Raw genomic sequence first — 24,704 nt, forward strand, 5'->3', positions numbered from 1 at the left:
TTTGTTTTTTGGGTTTTTTTTTTCCTCCTTTCTAGATAAAGAAGCTCGTGGACTGTTTGGAGGGATGTCGGTGAAGCGAGCGGGCTGCCTCCCCGCCTCTGCCCAGCACAGGACCAGAGGCTGACTGGAAGCTGGCATGTTGCCCCCTCCAGCCCCTTCTCGGCCTCACCATGCCCAGCCCTGCCTGCACTGCCCACCCTGCCTGCCCTGCCCCTAGCCTTGCTTCCCACCGGTGATACACCCTGCTTTCCCCGGACTGCGTTTCGGAGACAGGAGGCAGTGAGTATGCTGCAGAAAGCCAGCCTGCAGCCACAGCCCAGAGGAGTTTTGCAGTGAGGCCAGTTGCTTAAAAGCCAAAGAGTTGCCCCTTCCCCACCCCAGCGTGGATAAGCATCTTGGATAGCGAATTTCTCTGCGCTCAGGGGGTGTCAAGGTCCTGGTCTGCAGGCTCAAAGAGGGGGGCTGCCATGGAAGAGAATGTGTTCAGCGTGCAGCAGATACAGCCCAACGTCATCTCAGTGAGGCTCTTCAAGCGCAAGGTGGGCGGCCTCGGCTTCCTGGTGAAGGAGCGCGTCAGCAAGCCGCCCGTCATCATCTCAGACCTGATCCGGGGAGGGGCTGCGGAGCAGAGTGGCCTCATCCAGGCTGGAGACATCATTTTAGCTGTCAATGGCAGGCCCCTGGTGGACATGAGCTATGAGACTGCGCTGGAGATACTGAGAAGCATCGCCTCCGAGACCTACGTGGTCCTCATCCTGCGGGGCCCCGAGGGCTTCACCACTCACCTCGAGACCACTTTCGCAGGTGACGGGACGCCAAAAACCATCCGTGTCACCAGACCCCTCTGCCCAACTCCGAAGGCAGTTGACTTGTCCAACCCAAGCCTGCACAGCAAAGAGCAGCCACTGCCAGCGGCCGACCGCACCATGGGCTCCCTGTGGACGAGGGAGATCGGACGGGAGGTGGAGCCGATGGTCCACGTTAACGGCGTTGTTACTGGCAGCAAAAGGCAGGAGGCTGGGAAGGGGAAGGAAGGTGCTTGTGGTCACTCTTTCCTCAACGGTGGTGTGGAAGACAATGAACTGCTCAAAGAAATTGAGCCCGTCCTGGATCTCCTGAAGAGCAGCAGTAAGGACAGCGATGGAGATGCACCCTCCAAGGTAGAGACAAGAGATATAGAAGTCCAGGTGGACTGGTAGGTCCCTAAATACATTTTTTACATTTGGTGAAATGTGCTGCTTTTGGCTACCCAATGCGGCCGGTTTAGGTGTCGGTGAGCACCTCTCCAGAACTGGCTGCTGTCTGACACAGCAGGACAGGGATGGAGAGAAAGAGACACAAAAAAAAAAAGGGGCAAGTGGTCGGTGAGGGGAAGATAAAAGTAATGAAAAATTGGGAGCGGGTGGTGGAAGAAAGGGAGAAAGATGTAAGCGTGGGGAATTGGGGAGACAGCAGGAGTAACGTCTCATGGAAAGCTGAGCTACGCGATGTGGTGGATCACAGGCTGGGCTGGGATTTGCTTCTGTTTCATGTTCTCAATCTCCTTTGTTGTAAGCTTTAAACAAAATCCTGTACCTCAGTTTCCCCACCCGCCAAATAAGATTCATGGTATTGTCTGTCCTTGCTATTCTGCTTTGGAGTTCTCCCCTTGAAACCTGCTATTGATTAACTGCTGAAGAGGGAGAAGGAAGGTCAGACCGGCAGAGTACAGTGCTGCTGGGGAGAAATGAGTTTCAAAACCTTTCATACTTCGGCAATCTGGCCCTGTCTTTGGGGAGGGGAGAGGGGATCCCTAGTCCAGCTCCAGCTGAAGCTAAGGGGACCTCTATGCAAGGGCAGTGGGACCTGCCTGGGGTGCTCCCAGACTCTGTGCATAGGGAAAAAGCAGTGAAATGTTTCCCATCGAGAGCTCAGAAACGGCCACCCCTTGTTGAAATGCAACAGCAGAGCTGCCTGTTCATCCCCTCCGCTGTTTCTAGATCAAGCTAATTATTTCAGCATGTGTATGCATGTATAACAAGGGTGGGGACGTATGGATGCTTGCCCCATGGCCTCTTGAGGAGGGTGAAGTCCCATCATGTGGATGGAACCGCTTAATTTATGATATTTGCTTCTGCAAGGGGCCATGTGTGCGGTGTTGCCCTCCTGATCTTCCTCAGCATTTCCCTGAGCTGTAGGCTGTTGCTCCAGAGCCGAAATAGCTCACTGTGGCCCTTCACGCTTTGCAAAAATGCTGTTAGCAGGCACTTTTACTTGGTATCAACTCTTCTGCCTCCTGGCCGTTTATTAGCAATGATAGGTTGCCTTTTCCTGTTGCCTTTCCCCAAATCCCTGAACACGTTTCAGCAGCACCAAGTGCCACAGCAGGTTGTGGCTGCCCTCGCTTATTGACCAGCTGTAAAAGCCAAGAGGCTTTTGTGGGAGGGTTCGCTGAAGCTGGGGACAGAGGGATTTGTCCTTTCAAGTCCCCTTGCCGCACCTGTTTCCTTAGGGAGGGGACAAAAATTGAATTTGTTTTTTTTAAATCAGAAACAATAAGGGGGGAAAGGGTAGAGCTGTGGAGGAGCAGGATCCCTGCAGTGGGTTCCCTGGCTGGCTTGGTGGGAGAGCCCAGGCTGAGCCCCCGATCGCTCCCGTCACAAACCAACCCCCACATCGTGTGTTTTCCATCTTCTTCTTTTTTTTTTTTTTTTTTTTTTTTTTTGGTTGTTTTCACATCATTGTTTCCGCTCTCCCAAATTACGCATTTTTTCCTGCGGAGGACACGGTTACTCAAAGCCCATTAGTGCTTTAGGAAAAAAAAAAAATCCGCTCAGCTCGGTGCCGGCGGCGGGTGGCAGACGTCTGGGGAAGAGCGGTGGGAGAGGGCACGCTCGGGGACATCCTTCCCTCCCGTCTCCCCCCCACCACAAGTGCCCCCAGGTCTCAGCACTGCTCGCCTGCTTTCAGAAACCCTTGGGTTTGGTCTCTGCTGTGCGATAGGAGATAATTTAACCCCTCGAGCCCGGCACGCTCCCTGGAAGGCTGAGGGCTACCTGCCCGGGCTGCACGTGCTTTAATCCAGCATAAACCCACCCCTGGGGGAACCTAGTTAAAGCAACCAAAGAATTGGGACCTTGAAAAGGTTGTGCTTGACGACAGGTCCAACAAAATGTGCAGGGGTGCTTAAAAATCCCTTCTGTCCCTCTGTTTTTGCTCAGACTGCTATGGTGGAGCTGGGGGTCACAGCCCAGTGAAGCCCCCAGAGGACACAACACCAAGCATTGATACAACGTACAGCCTCACCCTTCAAACCTTGTCCCCCGCTGTCCCCACCCTGTCCCACTAGCTGCAGGGTTTCCGAGGAAATTCTTCTCCAGCTGGGGGAAGGGATGAAAAATATGGTTTTTTCTTTGAGGAGTTTCTTCTACTCAGAGAGATTAAACCAAAACACTTTGAATTCACTTAAACTGAAGGACCTTGAACCAGCAAGAACATTAGCGAAGTGGGTACTTCACCAAAACTGCACTGGCTTTATTTTTCAATACCCTTTAAAAAAATAATCTATGAAGTCTATGTACCTTGGGACTGAAAATCCACTTTTCGGTCAAAATTAGTCTTCAATCTTCTGCTTGGTGAATAGCTGCATCCTCGGTCTTGCGGTAGGACTCTGTATGAGTGAGAACACCTGGGCTTGAGCAGAGAAGTGGGAAAGGAGATATACTGCAGGGAAAACTTGTCAAGAGCCACTCCGCAGGGTAAAGGGCATTTCTGAGCTGCCTCTCCTCCCACTCCTGCGACGTGCTGGAGATGATTCATCTCCTCGGCTTGGTCTCAGACAGAGCTGGGGCATCGTGAAGGTCTTCTACAGTGAGAGTTTTCTTGGTCTGTAGGAGAAACGCAGAAAGGTCAGGGAGCGATGGGGAGTGGGTAACTGGGGAGACTGTGGTGGTTGATGCCAAAGAAATGCCCAAAAAAATAAGCGAGCCTTATCAGATTGATGCAGCTCTCACACCATAGGCTGCGATTTCTCCAGGCTTGGTGGGGAGCGAGCAAAGCTGGTGTTAGTCAAAACATCAACAGAGCTCTACCTAGACATCAGGAGGGTGTAAAACCTCACTCAAGGTTGAGCCTGACACCTACAGCCTGGACCACTTGACCATTGATCCGGCTGGAGATGCTGGTCTCGGGACCAATCCTGTTCTGTCTCCGTCTTCGCCTGGTGCAGACCTTCACAGCCTGCAGCACTCTGTCAAAGCCGGTCCAGCTCGCAGAGCTGTGACAGCTTTCCTAGAGCAGAAAGGAACGGTACAAGTTTGAGGTTATTCAAGGACCCAAACACTTCTTGTTTAAGGTGGGCTTTGCCAAAAGCGATTCAAATTGCACCTGATGCTTTGGGCTTCCAGCCCATGTCTCTAATGTCACTTCCAAGGAAAACTGGAAACTGTGAAGTTTGCACTGGGGGAAAAAATCAAATCAGTTCATCTCCATTCCCTGCACCCAGAGTCTGCACTCTGTGGGGGGATTGTCCCTGCAACGACCTGGCTTTTGCTCCCTGCTGGTTTCCAGCTGTAAGGTACCCTGGGTACATGGTGTGTGCCCGTGGCATGGGCTGTGACCACGGCTGAACGTTTGCTACTTGGCTCAAGCCATCTGCGGTGAAGCCGATCATAAAACAGAGCATGGAAGTGGGGTGCAAGGTATGATGAGAGCTGGCATTTCTGCCATGAGGCTCACCGTGGGCTAGAAAACAAAAATAGAGTTTGATTCACTCACTGCCAGCTAACCTAGGTCTGTTTTCCCCTGAGCTCTAGGGAGATTGTCATGTCCCATCTTCCCTCCCTCTCCCCCCCCGCACCGAGTTGCCAGTATTTATTTTCCTTCTCAGGTCTATTCCGTAACATGAACAGCATGATGGAAACATGGCAGCTTTGGTCCAAAAAGCATCATCAGCAGCCCTGAGAGGGAGAAGTGTGCTGAGAGCAGGAATTCTGTTTATGAAGGGTTTCAAGGTTTCAGGCTCCATCCTGCATTGGAACAAACCCTGTAATTTTGCAGTTCGTGAAGAGAAAATTCTCTTCCTCCCACCTTCTTCTTCGCCGCCAAAATCTCTTTGTGTTGCTGAAAACATTTCATTTGCATTTCTGATGTCTTCGTTATTCTGTACTTGGACATGAAACTTTAAAACCTCTGAAACGAGAAGGTTCCCTGAAACTATCATGTTATTGCCATTCTGCAAAATGATGAAGTAGGAAGCTTTGGCCACGAATAATCCTCCTGCCTCGGTGGATTCTTCTTCCTCGTCACTCTGACTACATCAGTGTAATCCAGAGAGGCATTTCGTGCCTGCAAACACCATATTCCATTCGAATATACCCCTGTGGAGCTTTCTTGGTCAAGTCTCCAAAGCACCCTTTCACCCACTCAGCACCCTGTGCTGGTGCTGCTTCCTATATCCCATGGGACAGCCGTTCTCCTTGTACCTGGTCCCAGCAGACAAACCCATGACCCCCGTATGACTCTCCTGGCAGACCCGAACCACATTTGGCCTCCAAATAAGATGCTGAGGCTGAAATCCTCTAGGTGCTCTGTGGACATGGCTGGGCAGAGACGAGCGTGGTGCTTGCAGGTTGCATCTGACGCTGGCTGAATCACAAACGATGCCGTTGGGACTTTGGGATCGCTTGGATCTGTTCCCAGGTCTTTATGTCAATGCCTACTCAATGGCATTTACCAATCTCATGTTTCGTACGCCTCTCCCTGAAGCCATTCTGTGCAGCTTGCTTGGCTCATTAGTCCCTAATCCCAGCACTGGGCACAGCCCAGCGATGCTCTGACCTTCTGAGGGCACAAGACCTTCTTCGAGCCATGCCGCATGTTTGTTGGTGAGGCTTTTGTCCTCTCCCTTCGGCGCTGTTCAAGCTCCCCTTTCTCATTTAGGAAGCGGTTTCTTGCTTGGATCGCTCTGCAATTGCCTGCTCTGGGCACACTGGCCCCACAGCCTCTTCAGAGAGCACATCCTACATTTTGGAGTTATTCCTTCTGCTTCCAACAATCCCGCTTCCTTCCTGAGCTCTGCTCCATCCTCTGCACCCTGCAAATCACGGATCTTGCCTGATCCCTTCTCCTGCCTCTCCCTCAAACGTGTGCTGTTGTGCCAGACCTTGCTTTAACCCTTGAGGTAAGGAGTCTGCAGCCAGCACATTTTCCAGCGTTGCAGACTGCGAGCTGCCCCAGGGGCACGATAACAAGGAAATACTAACTTCTGAGGATGCAATGCCCTCTGGAGTATGATTTTCCATGGGGCAAAAGAAAGGTGAGGCAAGAGCCATTTATCCTGGCCTCTAGCGATGGAAGAGCAGCAATGCTTAGTGGAGCCTTGTAGCCATCTCCAAGGACTCACAAGGAGAAGGGAAGAAGGTAGAAGAAGGTACTCCTCTCCTGAAGCTCAGAGCAAGGGAGGCATACATGTGTGAGCTTCCCACACAGTCCCAAGCTCAAGTGTAGGGTTTTCAGCCACCAGGACAAGGGCCTGGAAGGAGTCCATCCCCCACGGTCACAGCACAGGGTGATGCTATTGGCATCACTGCACAGGAGCCATCATCGGAAGTGTGGACGTCCGCATCCTTATCAGTTCATCCAAATTGGCCCCTGGGGATTCTAGCAGCTAGTGGTATCTCTCATCTCTGCCTGGGAAATCAGAGAGATCCTTCTTCCAGGCAAATTCAAAGGAGCAAAGTGACAAATTTCCCTTTTTCTTTTTTTTTTTTTTTTCCTTTCTTTTTGGAAAAGCTTTGGAGAAATTTCTCAAAGGGCTGTCTCAGCAGCTTCCCTTCTGCTTCATCACTCTGAGCACTGCAACATCATCAAATTAGTCAAAAGAAAACAGTGGTGCCTCTCATTCCTCCAAACAGCCAGATGCTCTTTCTGAGGTGAGGCAGCATCCAAGGCTCTGCCTTTGCACCAGTGGGGGAGGGCAGGGTTCCTCCTTCTTTTCTTAAGTAATAAATTTTGCTTTCAGAACAAAAGGACCTCAGAGAGGACCCCTTCCCAAAAACCTGCTCTGGATCCAAGAGATCTTGCTAATAGTATTTAACAGACCTGGCAGTGGGACCAGATTAGAGAGGGCTCTGGCCATTGGGAGAATTCAGCCAAACAAATGCCTCTGAGGATAGCATTGCTTCCAGTGCCTCAAAGACACTGAAGTGGTGATTTTAAAAATCCTCCTCCATGCCCTAAAGTGCCCAGGTCGGGTCTGAGTGGTTGAGTCGGGAGGATTTCTCCAAAGGCTGCTGGAAGCCGAGGGGAAGCTCCTCTCTCCCCTGCAAAGCTGCAGACGGGGCTACTCCCACGGCAGCTCCCTGGAGGTGCCCAACCTGGCTGCCTCGAAACACCCCTCGGGGGAGCTGCGCCCTCCCCATCGCCCACCTAGAACCCCTGAGAACGTCCCTTTGGGCTCTCCTGTCACTAAAGTGCTTTTGGAAACACTATCTGGAGGCTGAGCTCGGGCATGGTGTTTTGGCCACCCTGCCAGTGTCCTTGAGTGTGTGAGTGGCATCCTGGCCTGAATGAGGCAGGTCACCCCACGTCTCTGCTGGTGGCTGGGGAAGCCAAGTCAAGAGAGGAAAACAACTGACCCAAAAGACCTTGTTCCTTTCTGAGCTTGCAAACAAGGCAGTTACAAGAAATGGGCTGGAAATATTTGTAAAATGAAGCAATTGATTTTTTTAAAAAATGATTTCCCCCCATCTGGGGTGAAGCTGCGGCTGCTCTGAATGGGCTTTTCTCTCCCTGTCTCTCTGCAAAAGACAGAGCCGGATACTTGTGGGCAGCCTCATCCGGGAGAGGTCTGCGCTAGCTCAGCGCAGGGGCGCGCACCCGCAGCCCCGCGAGGGACGGACCTCCTCGCCCGACACCGAGCAAACTGCCGCACAGCACCAGCACCGAGGGGAGAGAGACAACCACCAGTTTAGTCTAACGACTTTGTTGCAGCTACGCTTGACTGTGCTTTTATAGAAGAGACTAAGGGTGAGGGCAGCACCTCGCTGCCTTGTTCACTAAGTCCATCGAGAACAGCAACGCGTGAGCCGCTTCTGCCCCAGTTGCAAACATGCAGTGGGATGTAGAGCATTTGCTCCTGAGCATCCAGCCCTTAATGCCCACCTGGACTCCACTGTTCCTCGGGATGGTGCATCTCACTGTCGGGCAATGCTCGAGGCCAGTGAATGGGAGCAGGGCCCCGCTCCAGCAACCCTTGTAATACACAAAGTCGCCAACTACAGCGATGACTTCATTCAAGCATCTGGTCTTTTTTCCTGCCGTTGGCACAGGTACCAGCGTTTATGGCTTTGCTGGTGTGCAGACAATGAGATTACGCGTGCAGCCTCCCAGCCGAGACCTCCGGCTGCTGCTGCCGATTGATGGATTCCTCTCCGAGATTCCCTCGTGCCGGCAGACGTCCATTTAGATGGGTTTGCAAACACCTTCCTGGAAACAGCGGGTTGTGCCAGGCGCCTGCAGGCGTATGCTCAGTGTCATTTTGGAGGCTCCTGTGGGATATCTGGCATGCTGGGCTCTGTCTGCCCAAGCCTCTCCTGTCTGCATAAAGGCAAAGTCTGTGCCCCTGGAGAGACACCGTGGTCCCCCAGGAGGCAGGTTCCCTCTGCTAAGTCCCAGGCACCAGTAAAGCCAAGGGATTTTTTTTCCATTGCCTTACGGATTTAGTGCTTATGTCTTGATTTTGGGCCAGTTTTGAGGAGCAGCACATTGGGGCTCATCAGCTACAAGAAATGGCTCGTGTATGCCTGTCATTTCATGTGCTCAGTGGCTCTATGTTGACCTGTCTCCACTCTCCCTGATATGATGGGGCTCAGGGCAAGAGAACAGGGATGTGCAGCCATGGAAATGAGTATTCTCCAGGAGGTTTAATCGCTGGCCTCAACTTAGGGAACAGAGCCAATTTTACTGAATTTTCATCCTGCTAATTTTCTGTCCTGCCGCTGGGAATTCTCTAGATGGAGGTAGGCTGGACGTGTCAAAAGACCCTAAGCCTCCCCTTTGTATGGGCTGGTAGAGGGCAGAGTGGGTACTGTACGGTTCGTGGTTGTCCCCAGCCCTGGGACCTGTGTGGCTGCCAAGTGCTCCCGGCAGTGCCATCACCGTGTAGGAGAGAGCCGGTACCTGTTGTCTTTGGCTGCGGCCACGTGGTGCAGCAAGTGGGGTTTCTTGTGTGTTATCTGATTGAAACCCTTTCACACACTCATAGGAGCCAAGTCACAAAAGAACAGCTTTCTTTTCCTTGGGTGACATAGAAAACCCAGTAAAAACTGACACTGTGGCACCTGTACCTCCTTGCTTGCACCAAGCTGGCCACTTTCACCCTAAGGCAACCAATGTTTGGAAGGTGTCCAGGAGCTCCGTGTAATATTTTGGCAGCTGAACGCTGCTCTGGAAAGGCAGAAAAATTAGAAAACTTAGGGAGATCAGCTTTAAGTGAAGTATTTTCTTTTAGCTGTACCTAAAGATACGAGCTGGGGGGCAAGGAGGATTGTGAAAGTGAATTTGTCTCTACACACTTGTTTTCCTGTGACAGTGTCGAGAGCACTGTGCCGATGTGAATGATGTCCTGAGTGCGAGTGTCCTACTTTGGTTGGTGCCCAAAGCCCGCTGTCATTAATGGGAAGGCTCGTTATTAACTTTTAGTGGGCATCTGGAAGACTGTTAAGAACTGACAGCAGGAGCAAAACAATTGCCAGAGCACGTTGCCTCGATGGTCTGTTGAGCAAGGGCAAAGGCAGCATGGCTGCGAGCCGTGGGGCTGTGCCCAGCCTGGCCCCCGACCCCGTGCAGCCCGGCCCGCGGAGCTCCTTCCCACACACGGCCTCGCCAGGGCGGTCAGTGCCTTTGGCGCGGATGCCGCAGCCTGCCTCCTCTGAACATCACGTCTCTAAACCCCATTTGTTTTCCTCATTCGTGAGGGATCATATGGCAGTGGTTTTCCATCACCTGCTTGGATGGCATTTAACAGCCTCACCGACATCCCACGGTACGTTCCCCAGGCAAAACGGGTGCGGTAGACTGTGTGCACCGAGAGTTACACCAGTCTCACTGCGCAGGCCAGGGCAGCCAGCGCTGGGGACATCGTCAGTCCCCCAGCCTCACCAACATCCCCACCTCCATGGAGGCAATCCGTCAGTTTGCTTGACTAAAATTGCTTGCGCTCGCCGGCATTTGCAGCATCTGTAAAGGTCAGGAAGAGAAGAGAGAGCTGTCTCTCCCTCCTGGGAGCCACCTATTTTTTCCTTGGATTTTTTTCTCTCCTCATAAACACCAAGCTGCTCTGCAAACCCAGCTGGTTTTGCTCTGAGGTTTTGCTCTGAGGTTTTATAGCTGGAAGTGCATGCAACTCTCCTTTCCCCAGCTCTGTGCTTGCTTTCACAGAGCTTCACCTTGGGTTTCGGGGTGCAGAGGGCCTGGCGTGCAACCCCGCTAGAGCCAGTGCCGGGGCAGGGGTTTCCTGTTGTTTTGCAGGCACCGCGCTCGCCCGCCCAGCGAAATTTCCATTGTGTTTGGGCTGCCCTTGCCGCCGTGATTCATCGCCTCGGCCGAGGCAGAGCGTTTCCTCCCCTCCTGCAGGGTCATGTGCAAGTTTTCCCTCCTGCGGGAAGCAGCTGGAGCAGGTCCTGGAGCCATCGCTCCTGGAACCTGGCCCCTGCGGTCGCAGCACCCTGCCACCCTCCAGCCCACTGACCCACTCGGTTTTTAACCCTTCAGTTTCAGGGAAGGGGAAAACAAGCCGCAGAAAGTCTTACCGGCTCAGATGGAGAATGACCGCGTCTTCGGTGACCCGTGGGGGAAGAGCAAGGTGCCCGTGGTCCTGAACAACCCCTACTCTGAAGCGGAGCAGGTAAGAGCCCATGGCTCACGCTGCTTTGAGTGGGAAGAGGGTTTGGGGGTACGTGACCCATCCTGGTGAGCTCTCACGCCACAGAGAACCTGCAAGGACTACACACACTACCCTGAAGGCCTTTGATCCCAAGAGCTGGAGTTGACAGGGCATAGAGCCCATTTGGTCTGAGTTCCCCATGGTTCAGGCAGGGCATAGATCACTGGAGAATGATGCTCTTCATCCAAGGGGCCAGAGCAGGATGGGAGCGCAGCCAGGGACCAGGCCTGTGAAACCTCCCTTGGGACTGTTGTCCCTTTTCATGGCAAAAAGCCAAGTTGCATCGTTAAAGTCATTTTGATTCATATGACGGTAATTCAATAGAGCACTTCAGATAATATGTTGTACAGTGCCTTTTCATCTCCTCACACTCGATGGACATAAATTCTCAGGCTTCCTCGACAAAGGTGGATTAACTCCACGTCTGTACCAAAGCCAGAGACGTAAGGCAGACCCTGCCAGGCCAGAAAGATCACCTGGGGATAACATGACGTGCGCGAGCACTGCCAAGCCTGTTCGGGCAAATGAGTTTCCCTGATGGGATTAACCAGCAGCAGGGCAGGACACAGGGGACCAGTCTGGGGACCATTCAGTCTCCTTGCCTCGCCATATATTTCAGGGTGACAGAGTAAGGATTGTTTTCCAAGGGAGGGGAGAAAAGTGAGTTAGTGGTCATATGAAGATTTTCGAGAAAATCAGTATTTCCTCAGCTCAGAAACGTCCTCAGCAGATATCTCTGGCTGGTGACTCTCCCCAGCTCCAACAAACTGCAATGCAACCCTCCTCGCTGACATGCCACGTGCAGACCACCGCAAGGTGGGTGCCACTCATGGTGTGGTTGACACCCAGGTGTTGAGCCTGGCCTTGATACCCAGGAGTGTCCAGCAGCACCTCCCAGGCCATGGCACTGCCAGCGGATGTTTTCCCATTTCACGGGCACTTTGCAAGATGCAAAGCCAGCAGCAGGGGGTGAGGTGACATCAGGCGACATGGTCCCTTCACGCCCACGGAGGTGACATGGTCTTGGCTGCAGTGGTTTAACTCTGCCCATGCCCTCAATCCCCCTGTGCCAGGAGCACCACTGTTTCTCCTCAGACTTCTGCGTAGAATAATATTCACGTACACTTTTTCAGCACATACAGTGCCAGAGACTCATGGGACATGTGAGACCCGCTGCGTGGGTGCTGATGAGCATGCAGGGCAGCTGAGATACTCCTGACCATGCCATATTCGCTGCATGGTTTTAACCAACCTGGCTGGGTGCTTAGACGCAGTTGGGAGCAATTTCCATCCTCCCCTCCCCCGGCTGCAGCTCAGGACTGCAGGCAGGTCTCCCAACAGAACGGACGACCTTAGGGTGGGTATCGTCCTACCTCAGCATACATAATGGGTGCGTCCAGGAGCTGCAACACACTTTGTTCAGCCGCTGGAGAAATGTCCCTGGGCAGCCCCGTGTCCCCCCGCGTGGTTAATGCACTGTGGCAGGTATCACGAGCCTGTCTCGCCCAAGGACAAGTCACTGCTCTGGTCCCCTTGCCCCAGCTCTGAAAGACTCCGTCTTTCTTCCTCCTTTGCTAAGCTCCTTGCATGTACGTGTCTGTTATTATAAGCACTTTATAACCTTCTGTGTTCAGAGCTTAATTTCTCTCCGTGTTAGGGCTGCCAAAACCCCCAGTCTTAAGCTGCTATTAAACTCTTTAGTATTTTTTTTCACTAGATGTGCAGCTTTCTTTTTATCCTTCTTATCCCCAAATCAGTATGCCTGCTCTTCTGGAGGCAGCTTGGGTTTTCCCCCGTGCGCCCTGCAGCCGTTCCCCAGGGCTGCGTGCAGTCAAGGCAACTGAACTTCTTGCAAGCTGCAATAAATACTGTTAACACAGGGGCAAGTCAAGCCAAGTGTGAGCTTTTTATACGCATCGTTCTTTAAAGCAGGATTTGGTGAATTCACTTGGCCAGGTGGGGAATGATCACTGATGTTCGTAATAAAATGCTGAAAAGCCTGTTAGGCATCGATCCCTATCCCTCCTCCTTTGCAAAATCACGCAGTGTGTTTCGGTTGTTTCCCAGGACCCCAATCCCCCTGGCCCTAAACCCGACCACTGGAAAGATGCTGTGACTATACCAGCCCAGGTCTTGCGTGAGTGGTGTTTCAGTCCCTACGAATTGATTTGTGAGGAGCTCCAGGGTAATCGAGGGGGTGTGTGTCCATGAAGCTAGCAGGGGAAGGGAGTGATATCAGCTCCACGCTTGTAAGGATGATTTACAGCTTTATAGAAAGTGAAAAACACACTTTCAGCTAGCGGGGTTAATGCAGTCTGGAAGGAAATGCCAGCATGCCAATACATCTATGACCTGGGCTAACGCTGCAGACCTCGTCCCCCCATAGTCGACGCATTTCAGCAGGGCAATACATGCCATCGTCGCAGGGACTCCTGAAGCCCAGCTGGGATGCAGGAGGAAGGCTGAGGACTTGTAGAGCCCACCTGGGTCTGCAAAAAGGGAGATGCTCCCTGCCGTTCTGGCCCCAAGAAGCGCCCGGGCCTGGGTGCGTTGCTCCCCTGTGTCTGTAAGCGCTGCAGACAGCTCGCAAGCTGCACGCCGATGATAAGTGCCAACACGCTCCCTTGTAAAAGGTGTTTGCATAATGCATGTGCGCCCCGACTGCTACGTTAGTCTCTCCGTTTGTCCCACTCTTGAGTCACTAACATCACAGCTGCCTAATTAAAACATGAAAGGATCTCACACAAACTCCCTGACGGAACCAGGGGTAGTATTTGGCTTCAGCTTTGCCATGCAGACAAGGCGCGCGCACACGCACACGCACACACTCTCAGCTCTTTCCCAGTCTCTTCTGGGTGTCGCTCTCTCCACAGCTGCTCTGTGATGTGGTTGCCAGACCTGGCACCTCTGCTTCTTGTCGCCTCCGCTGCTCCAGCCCGGCTGGCATCCCAGGGATTCAGCATGCCTCTGCACTGCCGCCCTCCTTCAGCACAGATTCAAACTTTGGCAGTTCCTGCAGGGAAAAGACAAGGAAAGGGAGCAGCTTTGAGCGAGGTTTAAGGCAGAACAGCTGTAGGCGGACATTAAGCAGCTGATGTCCACCAGCTTGGGCCATGAGCTTGCTTGCTTCAAGGATGGGGTCGTTGCTACATCTGGATTCATAACATGCTCTTGGGCCATACCTGCTCTAGCAAGGCGATGTTTAGCAGCACACCTCCTAAGCTGCACTGAAGCCCTGCCAGCAAATCAAAACTAACTCAGAATAAAAAAGTGCTGCTGGATACGACCAACACTTTCTGCTTCGTACTTCTAATTTCTGTCTGGCAGGTGGAGGTGCAGGTGAGGATTGGGTTTTGCATTTTTGAGCAGCAGTTTCCAGCTATGTTTTACCAATCTCATGGGGCTTCTCTCAGCAATCCCACTCAGAAGCAAGGTAGCAGTTTATCCCCTGTGGTCCCAAGGGTGCCACAGGTTGGTTCAGAGAGCACAGGGTGCTGTCAGTGGGGCAGGAATGGTTTAATTCTCTTGAAAAGGTAAAACAAGCAGAAAAAAAATGACCAGAAACTGCCACTGCCATAATTCAGGTCAGATTGTCTAAAACGGAGAAAAAAGTAACTTTAAAATAGTATTTTTCCAGGACATTTAGGAGGCTCTTTTTATTTACTGCTGGGTTTGAGCTCTATACGAGGTCTCCTATTTGTTTTCTGCAGCATGGAAAGGGGAAGCTGAGATCCACTGTGTGGTCATCCGGCTTACAGGAGCTAGGTCTTCAAAATGCTGCTTGGAAAGACCACAGGATTTGCGGAATGTCACAGAGACCAGTGGGAGCATAGCCTGAGGGCGTGCAGAGAGAGGCTTTCAGAAACCATGAGGACCAAAGAGGGTCCTACCGACAGGTCAGGCTGTAAACCTCTCCCTTCCCCTCCATCCTCCGTCTCTTGCTCCCAGCATTTGCATTCAGTGCAAGGTATTACACTGTAAACCTCAGGCTGCTTGACAGGAAAATCCTTATTTTTCCAGGGGAAAAAACTCTGGAGCATATAGTAAAAACAAGGACTGGGCAAAAAATATGGCCAACATTGCAAGCAGGGCAATGCAGTGGTGCCTGCTCAGCTCAGGCATCAGTCTTGCAATCAATGAGGCATCAATCTCCCTCTGCTTCGGAAAAGCAGAGCAATCCTCTGTCTGACGAAGTAAGAACCAGTTAGATCTAGAGCCTCTTTCCTGTGGCCCCGGTTGCTTTTCCTCCTGGCTTTGCTCACAGCAAAAGTGCTTGCTTTGAAACAAGAGCTTCTTCCACTGGGTGCTGGCTCTTCTTCAGTTGGTCCTTCAGGCTGTAACGTTGGGTTTGCACGATTGCTGCTAGTCCACGAGCCACAACTGCAACATGAGCCCAGAACCACCGAAAAGGAGGGTGAGGCTCTGCGCAGCTCTGCTGAAGGCAGTGCCATCTTTAAAAAAAACCTTGCAGATGGATTAGAAAGGGACACAAGCTACAGGATTCACGTAGGAAGGCTACATCAAAACTTGGTCCAAGCCCAGGTCTACTTTGCAAAGATGCAAACCTTTAAGCGGTGCCAAATATAAGCAGGTTTTTACAGGACACTCTGGTGTGTCTCCCCTTGAAACCTGCAGCAACATCGTTGTGGCTGTAGTGACTGAATTACACCCTACTAGAAGCTCTGTTTTCTGGAAGAAATGTCTCTGCTTTCCAGGGCTGCTGAGGATCTCACCGTCCCATGGTACACGGGCAGACACTGATTTCTCATTAAGTTTATACGTGCTGGGGCAAATAAGGGTCACAGTAGAAATACGAGATATCATCTGTGAAAACATGCACAAATACAAGCACTTGCAGCCTGTTCTTCTCATTACAAGCTCTCTGCTCTCTGAGGCTCTTCCTTATGCTGGCACGTAACTCAAGATGTGCTGGATGAGCACACCCTGACAGAGTATCAGGGAGGGCTGGAGATTCAGAGCTGAGACTGAAGTAGTCCAACCACGCATAATTCAGCAGCCCTCCCACTTGCATAATTTATCCATCCTTATTCCTACAATCTTCCAGCATCGATATCAAAGGAGACATGCCTTTGGCTTGCTCGGAGGAACGATCGGCTGTTAGCTCTACCTCTCGTTCTATATTAGTGAGGCAGAGCTTGGCAAGTGTAAAACCTAAGCAGGTGATGCTCCTTAAAAAGAAACATCTAATATATTTTAGAGAGGCAAGTCTTCCACTGGGAAACATGAACACAATATTCTCCTAAGTCACTTCTGTCTCTGTGTTTTAACTCCTCTTCTGCAGGTTTGTCTGTTCTGTAAAGAGAGATGACTTCTCAATCGCACTGAGAGTTGGTAGCTCCATTGTAGGGTGACAAATGCTGACTCCATTTGGATCGTATACGTTGTCTCCCTGTATTACCATTAGGATTTCAGCACAGGCATCCACTAATACAAGATGCTGCTTGTTGTTGTGGCCATTTTCCTGTATCTCGTTGATGAATACTAACCTTGTGCCTGGTCTTCACTGTTTTCCAGCCACCGCCATCCGGGCGGCAGTCCCCAACCAAGAACACAGTGAATGGAAGTCCTTCCAAATGCCCACGGTTTGTCAAAATCAAGAACTGGGAGACAGGCTCCGTGCTTCACGACACTCTGCACCTCAAGACGGCGATGGTGAGTAGAGTTGATAGGACTGGCCAAAAGTTGTCCGAGCGTAAGTGAGTAGATCACAGGGTTTCCAAGATGGCTTTACCTGGAAATACAGAACTAGATTAATTCAGGCCAGTCTTCTTGTCCCCGGTGGTGTCTGAATTTCAAAGCTCTGGTGCAATAAGATGGGTGAGAGGAAAGCCCATCTGCGATAAATAAGAAAAAGCCTATGGCTTTATGCCAAGCTGGGGCAAGAATCTAGTGAGCCCCAATTGTCCGTATTGGGTGGGACAATAGATGACTGCACATGCTTGAGCTGTCTTACACATTGTTCCTAATAAGTGTAAAAACAAATACACTGGAAACGTGCCTGTTTGTCAAACACGCCACCAACTTCTGTGTAGATAATTGTTGACTTCCCCTCGCTCAGTTCATGTAGCCAAAAGTGCTGCAGTAACCCAAGACCTGCTTGTCTCCTTCTGTCTCATCAGACCACTGCGTGCACTGAGCAGATCTGCATGGGCTCAGTAATGACCCCTAGCCAGCACGTCCGCAAGTCAGAAGATACCAGGACAAAAGAGGAGGTGCTCCTCTTGGCTAAGGACTTCATTGACCAGTACTACTCCTCCATAAAAAGGTAAGTTTTGGCTGGAGAAGGTCACAATCTAAGACTGCTGCTTATGCTGAGATGTCACACATGATCTTTCACATTCGTGAGTCAAAGCAGGGCGAGACAGTGGTGCTCCACGTTCAGCTGCTTCTTCAGGGATAGTTTCATTCCTAGCATTTGTTGTGTGCCTCTGTGCAAACTACTGACCTTTCCTATTTGCACTTGGTCACCTGCCATCTGAAAGCACACACGTGTGTGTGTATACGTGCACACGTGTGGTTAAGAAAGAAAGAACTCGTGCCCAGGCGGAGAGCAGCAGGATTCCCTGCCCTTCCACCTGGGTCGGTGACTGCCATCTCGTCTGCTCCCCACCCACGCAGATCTGGCTCCAAGGCCCACATGGAAAGGCTGGAGGAAGTGACCAAGGAGATTGAAGCCACTGATACCTACCAGCTGCGGGACACAGAGCTGATCTATGGAGCCAAGCACGCCTGGAGAAATGCAGCCCGCTGTGTGGGCAGGATTCAGTGGTCCAAGCTGCAGGTGAGCACCAGCACAGCTGGAGAGAGCTGGCAGGTTGCCTGCCAAAGGACACGTTGGAGTTTTGGAGAGGCAAAACTTGCTCTTCAAACACCCGGGGAAGCACAGCACAGGTACAGTTTGGGGTGCTCAGCACACAGCAACTATGCTCTCCCTGACAGCTTTGGGGATGCACATGCTGGGAAGTAGCAGGAACTGGAAAAGCATCTGAGGGGTAGGTGTAGGGGGGGGGGGGGTGTGCCTGCATCTGAAACAGGGCCAACTGCAAGCTGGCATTCTAGAGAAGATTTTCCAAAATCAGATACTGCTCCGATATCTTACATGCTGCTTCCAAAACTATTGCTCTGCCTGGAGAGTGGCAGCAGGACACACTCATCCTTAGTACAGAGATGCTATGGCAGGAGAATATTTGCCTCAGTGCCCTTTTGACTATCTGGAAGCGTAGGGTAGGATCCGAATTAGTGATCTCTAGTGGAATCCCTTAGTACGGAGATGATGTCTCCCTCTGTAACCTGGAGCACGGCTCAAGTGCTGCTGAGCAATTCTTGTGGATGCTTCACACAGGATATAGGCACTGCCTGGGGCCCAGAGGCTGGTCCTCCTTCACCCTGAGCTCAGCCTTCAGCTCTTCTCTTCCGCTGCTTCTTTTGGCATATCCGAACCTTGGGAGGAGACATTTCTGCAAGAAGTTGTCTTCAGGCCTCCCATTGATCCTCTTTCCTGGTTTCCCCATCCTTTTGTAGATGCCCCATCCCTGGAAACATTCAAGGCCAGGTTGGACAGGGCTCTGAGCAACCTGATCCAGCTAAAGATGTCCCTGCTCACTGCAGGGGGTTGGACTAGATGACCTTTAAAGGTCACTTCCAACCCAAACCATTGTGTGACTCTATGACTCCCCGTCAGGAGGAGTCATATCAGGCCTGACTGATATCTGTCCTATTTCAGCTTTGAGTCTTGATGTGCAGGAGACAAAGAGCAGAAACCAAAACTGTTGGTGGATAAGCCAGGAACAGCAGCAGGTTGAGACCACTGGATTGAGGAGGTTTTTGCTTGAGCAGCAGATGACTCACCTCTCCAAAGCAGAGGGGGCAGCTGGATTAGACGCCCATGTGTTGTAAAGGTGGGGTACACATAATTATGGAGCTTTAGATACCTAACAAGTCATGGTGGTCTCTAGGGATTCCTCTGTGCTGTGTTTCTTCCTCTTGGCTCTGCCCCAGGAGCTGGAGCATCCTGTATCATCACCACAATTGCTTCCACTGTTTCAGGTGTTTGATGCCCGGGACTGCACCACAGCCCATGGGATGTTCAATTATATCTGCAACCACATCAAATATGCCACCAACAAAGGGAATCTCAGGTGAGCCACCAGGGTTTACATGCAAAGGCCTCTGGATGCGTGTCAACCCAGCTCTGGGCCCTGCTGGCATTGTCTCCTTCAGCAGCTGCTGCACAACAGGATGGTTGTAGCCAGCACCTGTCCTGGGGAGCATTAGAGGGACCTGATATGTGGGGAAGGTGTCCTGCTGGTCCAAGTATATCTCTTCTTGCTCTCTGTGGGACCTCAAAGGGCAGATTTTAAAATTATTTCTCTTTTTCTATATTCTGCATCAAATGCAGAGCACAGACTGCTCTTCAGATCTGTCTGAAACCCCATGTTTCAGCCAGCTCCTGCCATCAGCCGAATTGCTGGAAACACCCCAAATTCCAGAGCTGGGGGGCACCTGGCCATGACTTCTTCTGGTGAAGGAAGTACAAGAAATGTTTGGGGCCTGTCCAGGGCACAAGCAGAGGTGGTGCACAGGGTGACGGCAGGCAGGGGCAGCACCTTTCCCCCGCCAACGCTTCGCCATTCCTGTCCTGTGCCCTTGCAACATCCACAGCATTCACCCACGCCGCCTCTTCCTTCCAGGTCCGCTATCACCATCTTCCCGCAGCGGACGGACAGCAAGCACGACTTCCGCATCTGGAACGCTCAGCTCATCCGCTACGCTGGCTACAAGCAGCCCGACGGCACTATCCTGGGAGACCCTGCAAACGTGGAGCTGACGGAGGTACCGGCTGAAGCCATCCTTCCTGGGCACCAGGGGCATGGGGCTGGTGGGGGCATGCAGAAGCTCTGAGTATCCCAGGAGTGAGGAGCGTGCTGGGTCAAGCAGGGTTTATCACATCCACTGCAGTGCCAGGAAGAGAAGCTGGGCTTGTCTCACCCTTGGATATTTTCACAGGAATAAAAACCGTTTCCGCACATGCAGGGGTTGGCCATAGCTGCACTGAAAGACTCTTATCACTTTTTCCCTTTGCTGATAACGGGTCACTTAGTGGCGCGGAGGGAACTGTTGCAGGAGGACATGTGTGCCCACTGCTGACCTGGGCCAGTGGGAATCAAAACCGAAATTTGCCTTATGCTGCTGCCTGTTGGCGCTGCCCACACAGCACCAGTGCTCTGCTCAGCTCTTCCCAGACTCCTCTGGTTTTCTCACTCATTTTTTCCTTCACCATTACAGGCACAAACAGCGTAAGCAGCTTCTTCAGAGCCACGATCCTACCTGAGGATCTAGTTTGAGGCTCATTTTCAGCCCAAATCCCCCTCACCTGGCCGTGGGTCAGCTCTGACAGGAAGCCCCGTGTCATAGCTCCCTTGGATGGAGGTTATTACTGAACCATGAGGGCTAAGCAGAGATGTGTCTTGGTTTGAAAGACAGGTGTCTGCGGAGGAAGGCAGGAGCCTCCCTTGAAATGGAAAGTGCAACCCCCTTCCCTCCAAATTATTCTAATTTTGAAATTAACGGGCCTTCAGGCAAAGATATGGGGAATAGGAATAACAGTTCTTTACTAATGTATGGGGAATAGGAATAACAGTTCTTTACTAATGTATATATATATATATATATATATATATATATAACACAAGGCAGAAAAAACCCACAAAAACCCTGGTTTACACTGACAGAGTTAGGAATACAACCTGACACCCTGTTAGGGTGGCAGTAGCAGTCCGATAAGATGCTGGCTGCAGTCCTCCTGAAGTGATGGGTGTAGTTCTGTGGAAGCAGCGATCAGGTAAAAGAGTCCGGTCTTCCTCCGAAGGTCCAGTGGTAGGTAGGTAGCTCTTGTCCTCTGGAACTCCAGTGGGGGGAAAAACTCCTCTGGGAATCCAGTGGAAGAAGGCTGCTCGGGTGTTGGAGATCTCCGTTTTTATTTGGCCTGGACTGCTTGGCTCCTTCCCCCCGGGCGGAGCATCTCACCATGGGATGGGGAGTCATGAGGCAGTTCCTTGATGGGCCATGAACAGGAGATAGCCCAGGAGCGAGTTATCGATGGGTCAGGCGATAAGGCCTTGTTGTGCCCATGAACAGGAGATAGTCCAGAGGGGGGAGGCAGGGAGCACCGCCCCACCTGGCCTCAACAGCTCCTGAAGATGGTGATAGAATACTTTTTTTTTCTTTCGGCACGTTTTACACTGTAACCCAGGACAGATGCTGTTAGGAGACCCTGCTCAGTGCCATGCGACTCCCTGCCCATCATGCTTGAAGAGCAGGTGGCCTGCTGGGACTTCTAACCCTGCCTCTGTTTTGCCTGTAGATCTGCATTCAGCAAGGGTGGAAGGCACCACACGGGCGCTTCGATATCCTGCCTCTGCTCCTCCAAGCCAATGGCAACGATCCAGAGCTCTTTGAAATCCCCCCGGAGCTCGTGCTGGAAGTGCCCATCCGGCATCCCAAGTAAGTCAGAGCAAGCCCCAAAACCGCTCGAGGGGATCAGCAGGACTGAGCTCCTCTGGTTTCACCCTAAGCCATCTCCTGTTCTTGGCCTTTCCTTGTCGTGGCTTGGGTGCTTCACCCAAGACCCTATTCCAGGTCTTCCCTCCACTCTGATGTAAAGCTGGAAGAGCATGGAGGTGGAAAGCAAGTTGTGTCCTTGTCTCAGGGCTAGTTTCCTTTTCCATGAAGACTGCCAGGACTTACACCACTCTGAAACACTCCTGATATATCACTTTCTCCCCATAAGCAGCCCTTACGGGAAATACTGCCTCCAGGAACCATTCTGCTCATGTGTCCTTCAGCCTGGTGGCTGGTAGCAAAGTAACCTCCACCATTCCCCTGCCTCCACCGGGGAATGGCTGATTGCCTAACCCTGTTGTATCCTGGCAGGTTTGAATGGTTTAAGGACCTGGGCCTGAAGTGGTACGGTTTGCCAGCAGTTTCCAACATGCTCCTCGAGATTGGAGGCTTGGAGTTTTCCGCCTGCCCTTTCAGCGGCTGGTACATGGGCACAGAGATTGGGGTCCGGGACTACTGTGACAACTCTCGCTACAACATACTGGAGGTAATTCCCCCTCCTCGGGGAGGCCAGGCACTCCTGGGGTGCCGTGGGTGTATGTAAAGTTACTGGGGAGCAGGCAAGACACTGGGAGAGTGTTGCCTTGAACGGAAGAGTACAGGACATCCAATTCTTCCTTAGACAGGGCAGTTACATTCTCCTGGAGCCACATGGCCAAGGGTGTGATGGGCTGGCAAGGAGGGGTTTTTTTGTGTCTTATGGGGCCAGCTGGTATCTATCACAACAAGTGTGTTGCCTGTTGAGCTCCCCACAGACTTCTCAAAGCATCTTATGGATCAGCAGGCATCTGGTCATGTGCTTGATTGAGGTCAAGTGCTAAGATGTGGGGCTGAGAGGGTGCTGAGACACTTGGCAACTCCTCTGGAACATGCCTGCCCATGGAGACCCTCCAACTGCCCCCTCTGGAGTGCTCTACTGTGGCCTGGGGACTCCCCACACTGGGGACAGGGTGAGTCAGAAACAAAGCCAAGCCATGGGGAGCTGCTGGTGAGGAGAAACTGCAGCCATCAAGGGTGGCTTCTAGCCTGTCCAAGGAGCATGCTGGGTTACTTAGAGCGGCTTGAGAGCTCACTTGGAAACTAGAGAGGTGAGAGTGAGTGAGTGTGTGTGTGTGTCTGTGGGAAGGACTCCAGTTAGAAGAAACTGGCTGAGAAAGAACAGAGTTTGGGAGCAGCAGGGGGTCTGGCATGGGGAGGGTTGCAGGGATCTGTTCCTCCCAGCACATGGATCACCACCATCTCCTGCTGTCCCACAGATCCACCCGTTTCCTCTCCTCCCACAAAGACCAACTGCTCTTGATGGCCCTTTTTAGCAGCGTTTAGTCATCTTACTGTGCTTGGGGGAGGAAGGGAGGGCAGACTGGCCTTGCCCTATCATGGAGAGGAAAAGGCAGGACCACATCTTCTCAGAGGAAGGCAAAACGAAAGCCCTTCGTTGCAAATGTGCTGCCTTGCCCTTCAGGTGCCTTGTGTCAGCCTGGGTCCCTCCTGGGTTCCTCTCCCCAAGCAGAGATCTTCAGTCTTTGGTTCTTGGCCATTAAAAGCGCTCATCTTCTACCATGTTTTGTTATAGCAAGTGGCCAAGAAAATGAATCTGGATATGAGGAAAACCTCCTCTCTGTGGAAGGACCAGGCCCTGGTGGAGATCAACATTGCTGTGCTGTACAGCTTCCAGGTACCTGAGTAGCAGGACTCTGTTCTGTTTGGGTCAGGCTTGAGGGACACAGGGACTGGATAGAGCAAGTGTAGAGACATCTGTCCAAGGACAATGGCAGCAGCTGATACACTCAGCTGAAATTGGGCTGTGCCTTCCTAATTTTGGGCTGTTCCAGGAGCCTGCAGTGAAATTTAGTAATCTCTGTACCCTGGATGTTGCAAAGGCAGCACTACCAGCTTTTGAGTTCTGCCTGTCCAGAGGGAGTGCCCCAAGGGGGCGAGATCCAGCCCTTCTGTCCTGTCCATGGGGCAAGAATTGGCCCAGGTTCTCCTCCCACCTGCACTTAAAGGTCGAGTAGCAAAACTAGTCCTTGGCAGCCCAGCTTCAGAGGGTGGGAGTCCTTCCTAGAGCTGGATCAGAGCTGCTCCTTGAGCTGTGCAAGCCATAAAAGAGTTCCTCCAGGGTCTGAACAGAGGATGCTCCATCCTGTTCATTCCATCTTAGTCTTTGCATGGCCCATGACAAATAACAGCAGGAGCAGCCATCCTATAGCACATCTACTCAGGAAGGACAAGGGCAGCTTTACAGTCTCCTTGGGAAGACCAGGGTCAGCAGCCACCCTGTGTCATCTATAAATGTACAGTCCTGTAAGACCATTGGAGTGAGGCATATTTGGGTCAAACAACTCCAAATGTAAAATCTCAGCTTTTGCCTTCTGGGGTGTATTAGCCCACAGCTGTTGGCTCTGCTCTCTTCTCCCTCCAACAGAGCGACAAGGTGACCATTGTGGATCACCATTCAGCCACTGAGTCCTTTATCAAGCACATGGAGAATGAGTACCGATGCCGTGGAGGCTGTCCTGCTGACTGGGTGTGGATTGTCCCACCAATGTCTGGCAGCATCACCCCAGTTTTCCATCAGGAAATGCTCAACTACCGTCTCACACCCTCCTTTGAGTATCAGGTACTGTCGGCACCCTACCTTCCACCAGGGCTGCGTGCCCAAAGCTATAGCCAAGAGCAGGGTGGGAGATGGAGCTCAGAAGATCCAAAAAGGAGAGGGACACAATCTAATCCCTCTAACAAGCTGTCTCTCGAGGCAGTGAAGTTCATGAACAAGTTTAATTGGTGATTCCTCCTAATGTGGTGCATAACCCCCTGGATGTTCCACCTTTTCACAGGGGAATGGCTTTTTGGCCCTCTGTGGGAACATGGGACTCCTAAGGCCCCAACTTTTACCCTTGGAAGTAGAACTAAGCAGATCTCCTCCCTTTGGAAGTGCCTAATTTTGCACTTTGATGGGTAGGGGAGGAAATGACCTGGTAGTCACCGTATCCTTCTTCTCTCCAGCCTGCATGTTTGAGTGGATGGCTCCTGCCAGCTTGGGGATCTGACAATTTGATGGGGGGGGGGGGGGCGGTTTCCTGCCCAGCAGGCCAAGTAGTGGGCTGAAATGCTCGTGCTGGAGTATTTAACACTTCAG

The 24,704-nt window shown here is 51.9% G+C and overlaps 1 protein-coding gene across 2 annotated transcripts in view; it reads left to right on the plus strand.

Moving 5' to 3' along the window:
• The first annotated feature begins 467 nt into the window (after positions 1-467).
• NOS1 (nitric oxide synthase 1) overlaps positions 468-24,704 on the plus strand; it is a 39,741-nt gene continuing 15,504 nt past the window's right edge. The window contains exons 1-12 of one of the 2 annotated variants that reach the window (XM_086474237.1): positions 468-1,041; positions 1,075-1,195; positions 10,759-10,885; positions 16,460-16,597; positions 17,065-17,210; positions 17,564-17,726; positions 18,992-19,083; positions 19,636-19,777; positions 21,309-21,448; positions 21,878-22,052; positions 23,139-23,240; positions 23,991-24,185. In XM_086474237.1, coding sequence (XP_086330363.1) covers positions 468-1,041; positions 1,075-1,195; positions 10,759-10,885; positions 16,460-16,597; positions 17,065-17,210; positions 17,564-17,726; positions 18,992-19,083; positions 19,636-19,777; positions 21,309-21,448; positions 21,878-22,052; positions 23,139-23,240; positions 23,991-24,185 — 2,115 coding nt within the window. Of the gene's footprint in view, positions 1,196-10,752; positions 10,886-16,459; positions 16,598-17,064; positions 17,211-17,563; positions 17,727-18,991; positions 19,084-19,635; positions 19,778-21,308; positions 21,449-21,877; positions 22,053-23,138; positions 23,241-23,990; positions 24,186-24,704 lie in introns of both variants that reach the window. The other variant, XM_086474236.1, reaches the window with a different exon arrangement.

This window comes from Leptosomus discolor, chromosome 16 (assembly GCF_034619465.1).
Source record: "Leptosomus discolor isolate bLepDis1 chromosome 16, bLepDis1.hap2, whole genome shotgun sequence".
Lineage (NCBI taxonomy): Eukaryota > Metazoa > Chordata > Aves > Leptosomiformes > Leptosomidae > Leptosomus > Leptosomus discolor.